The sequence below is a fragment of the Aplysia californica genome, unplaced genomic scaffold, assembly GCF_000002075.1.
Source record: "Aplysia californica isolate F4 #8 unplaced genomic scaffold, AplCal3.0 scaffold00492, whole genome shotgun sequence".
NCBI classification, from domain to species: domain Eukaryota; kingdom Metazoa; phylum Mollusca; class Gastropoda; order Aplysiida; family Aplysiidae; genus Aplysia; species Aplysia californica.
Window position 1 is genome coordinate 124,528 of NW_004797762.1, and position 2,796 is coordinate 127,323.

A 2,796-nucleotide genomic window follows, 5' to 3' on the forward strand; every position below is an offset into this window, starting at 1 on the left:
ACACCAGAGTGCCCAGCAACAACCAGAAAGGTTTTAGGTTTGTTTTGTTTTGTTTAGTTAAGAACAACAACAACCATATTATGTTTGTTTGATAATGAGAAAGAGCAAGATAGACATCCAGACAGACATACCTAAACAGGAGGGTAATAAAAGATGTAGCATCTATCCGTCGCACCCTCAAACCACCCACTCCATCCTTAAGGAAATAGACACAACATTGGTGCTAGACTAAATAAACATTATCATTGCAATTCAGCTCTTTCAACAAAATCCTAATCCTTTCCGTTTGAAAGAAATGGCGTCTAAGGTAGTGATATTACGCTTTTCACTTTCAAATGCAGAAGATGAGAGCATGATTCCTGTTATGACTTGGGTATTTTAACCCTATCCGTACATCGTGTTTTACTATTGTATCCATACGATGTGGGGAACTCTGTGCCACCACTTTCCAAAGAGGAAATATACTTGTTAATCTGATTCGTACGCTTTGCACAGCAGTTTGTCAAAATGATATTTTGAGAAATACTGAAAGTTTCAAAGAGAACTTCGTACTAGAAGTGTTCTAAAAAGTGAAGAATACAACTCCGGGGGTACAAAATGACCCCGGGGCGTACGGATACGGTTAATTGAGTCTCCCCCTCTGTTTGTCCGTTGAGTCATTGTATCCCTCTTAGAACAGGTAGACCCTGACAGGCAGAGTCAAAGCATTTCACCTCCAAAATGATCTAAACTGTGTCAATGAGTTCATAAAACAAGACTTTAGTTGGGCAATACAACAATATTTTGAGAACAAAAAAAAAATCCTTTGAAAAACGCCCTACCTACTCCATGTTCAAAAAATTTTAACCATCATGTACATACATTAAAAAAAAAAAATTATTTTGCTGGTCAAAAATAGGCTTGGCAGGAGAAATGTTGATGGCCTATGCTCCAAAGGGAGTTAAAAAGGGCAAGAGAGAGAGAGGTCAACAATAAGGTTCCGAACAAAACCATTAAAAAGAATGCAGCAAAATATTTTGTATAATAAAGAAACAATTGCATGTTCATTCTTTGTCATGGAGCTAACAAGCTGCTGGGAAGTGATGACTAATTCTATTGTGTAAACACATGAATAAGAAACTTTACCTGTGGTAGACTCTACAGCAGGCATAAATGCTTCATCTTCTTTTGATCTTTTCCTACAAATGAACAAAAACCAAAAAAAGAATGGTGTAAAAAATTAAAATAGAATGGCATTCTCATTATCATAACACAAAACAAAAATGCAAAGCAGAGGTATTTATGTCGAAATTCAAATTGAGTCTATGAAATATTTTTGTCTTAGTTTACTATGACAATAGTGAACTAGACATACAGATCTTTTCTTATATAATTCTTATCCACCAGGGTCATTAATATAGGCCACTGTTCATGATCAGAATGTTGTCATTGTTGTTGCAGTGCCTTCAAAAGACAACACAACGATAAAATGATAATGATCTGAAAGTAAGTACCAAAGAGTACTAGAGAGTAACATACAAAGAAAGGAAACAGGGGAGATAAGAACGATATAACGTTTGATAGGAAAAAAGAAGCAAATCACACAGAGTGCCCACCAACCAAATACATAATTAATAATATCGTCCTCCAGAAACTTTAAGTTTTAGTTGGAGTTTTACGGCACTTGCAACACAATTAGGTCATATTAGCGCCAGGAAGTTAGAGGTGTTACAAGAGAGTAACAAACATTAAAAAAAGAAGAAAGGGAGATAAGGACGATAGATATTTGATAGGAAAGAAGGAGCAAACCACACCAGAGCACCCGCCAACCGCCCACCAGTTCTTGAAAGGACAAACATGTGGCAGTTTAGAGTACACAGTAAAGAGAAACACATCGACACCATAACGACCACTGAACGGTAGAAAAAGGCAAGAAAGACACAACAATTGGTGAGTAAAAAGAGGCAAGACGAAGGTGGCACCCTCCAGACAGTGTGCATTTTGAGACAGTACTGCATGAAACCGTTTAACAATTTAAAAAAAGGTCACGTTGGGACACATCTCTGCTAGCTGCAAGAACCGATGACACAGACGCATAGATGGCGTTTTAAAAACTGACAACTAGTAGCCATCTCTGTACAACAAGTAAAACTGAAAAAAGAAAGAAAGAAAGAGAGAAAGAAAGATTCTAATTTCAAAAAAACACACAAAACTGGAGAAAGAAAGAAAGAAAGAAAAGAAAGAAAGAAAGAAAGATTCTAGTTTCTAAAATACATCAAACTGGAGACTGAACTGGATGACAGAAAGAAAGAAAAAAAGAAAGAAAAAAAGAAAGAAAGAAAGAAAGAAAGAAAGAAAGAAAGAAAGAAAGAAAGAAAGAAAAGAAAACAAAGAAAGAAAACAAAGAAAGAAAGAAAGAAAGAAAGAAAGAAAAAAAGAAAGAAAGAAAGATTCTAGTTTCTAAAATACATAAAACTGGAGACTGAACTGGACGACAGAAAGAAAGAAAGAAAGAAAGAAAGAAAGAAAGAAAGAAAGAAAGAAAGAAAGAAAGAAAGAAAGAAAGAAAGAAAGAAAAAGAAAGAAAGAAAAAGAAAAAAAGAAAAAAGGAACATTCTAATCTTTAAACTACGCAAAACTACAGACTTACAATTTGAAATTGAGAACAGCACCCGCGTTGACCAGCAACGTCCTGCAAAATAATAGGACAATTAAAAAAAGATTACTTGGCGTGAATAAAACAAAAAGCATAGATCTAAACCTACAAACAAGTAAAAATCCGATCTGAATGCCTACTACCATTTACCAGTAATGGCC

General features: G+C 35.2%; 1 protein-coding gene across 3 annotated transcripts in view; it reads right to left on the reverse strand.

The window, feature by feature from the left end:
* LOC101856121 (protein SMIM7 homolog) overlaps nt 1-2,796 on the reverse strand; it is a 31,801-nt gene that overhangs the window by 6,837 nt on the left and 22,168 nt on the right. Inside the window, exons 1-2 of one of the 3 annotated variants that reach the window (XM_035971751.1) lie at nt 2,630-2,745; nt 1,126-1,178 (exon numbers count right to left, since the gene is read on the reverse strand). The exons of 1 other annotated variant lie outside the window; for it this stretch is intronic. In XM_035971751.1, the coding sequence (XP_035827644.1) occupies nt 1,126-1,178; nt 2,630-2,730 (154 nt within the window). In that variant the 5' untranslated portion in view covers nt 2,731-2,745. Of the gene's footprint in view, nt 1-1,125; nt 1,179-2,629; nt 2,746-2,796 lie in introns of those variants that run through there. One more of the 3 variants, XM_013086687.2, reaches the window with a different exon arrangement.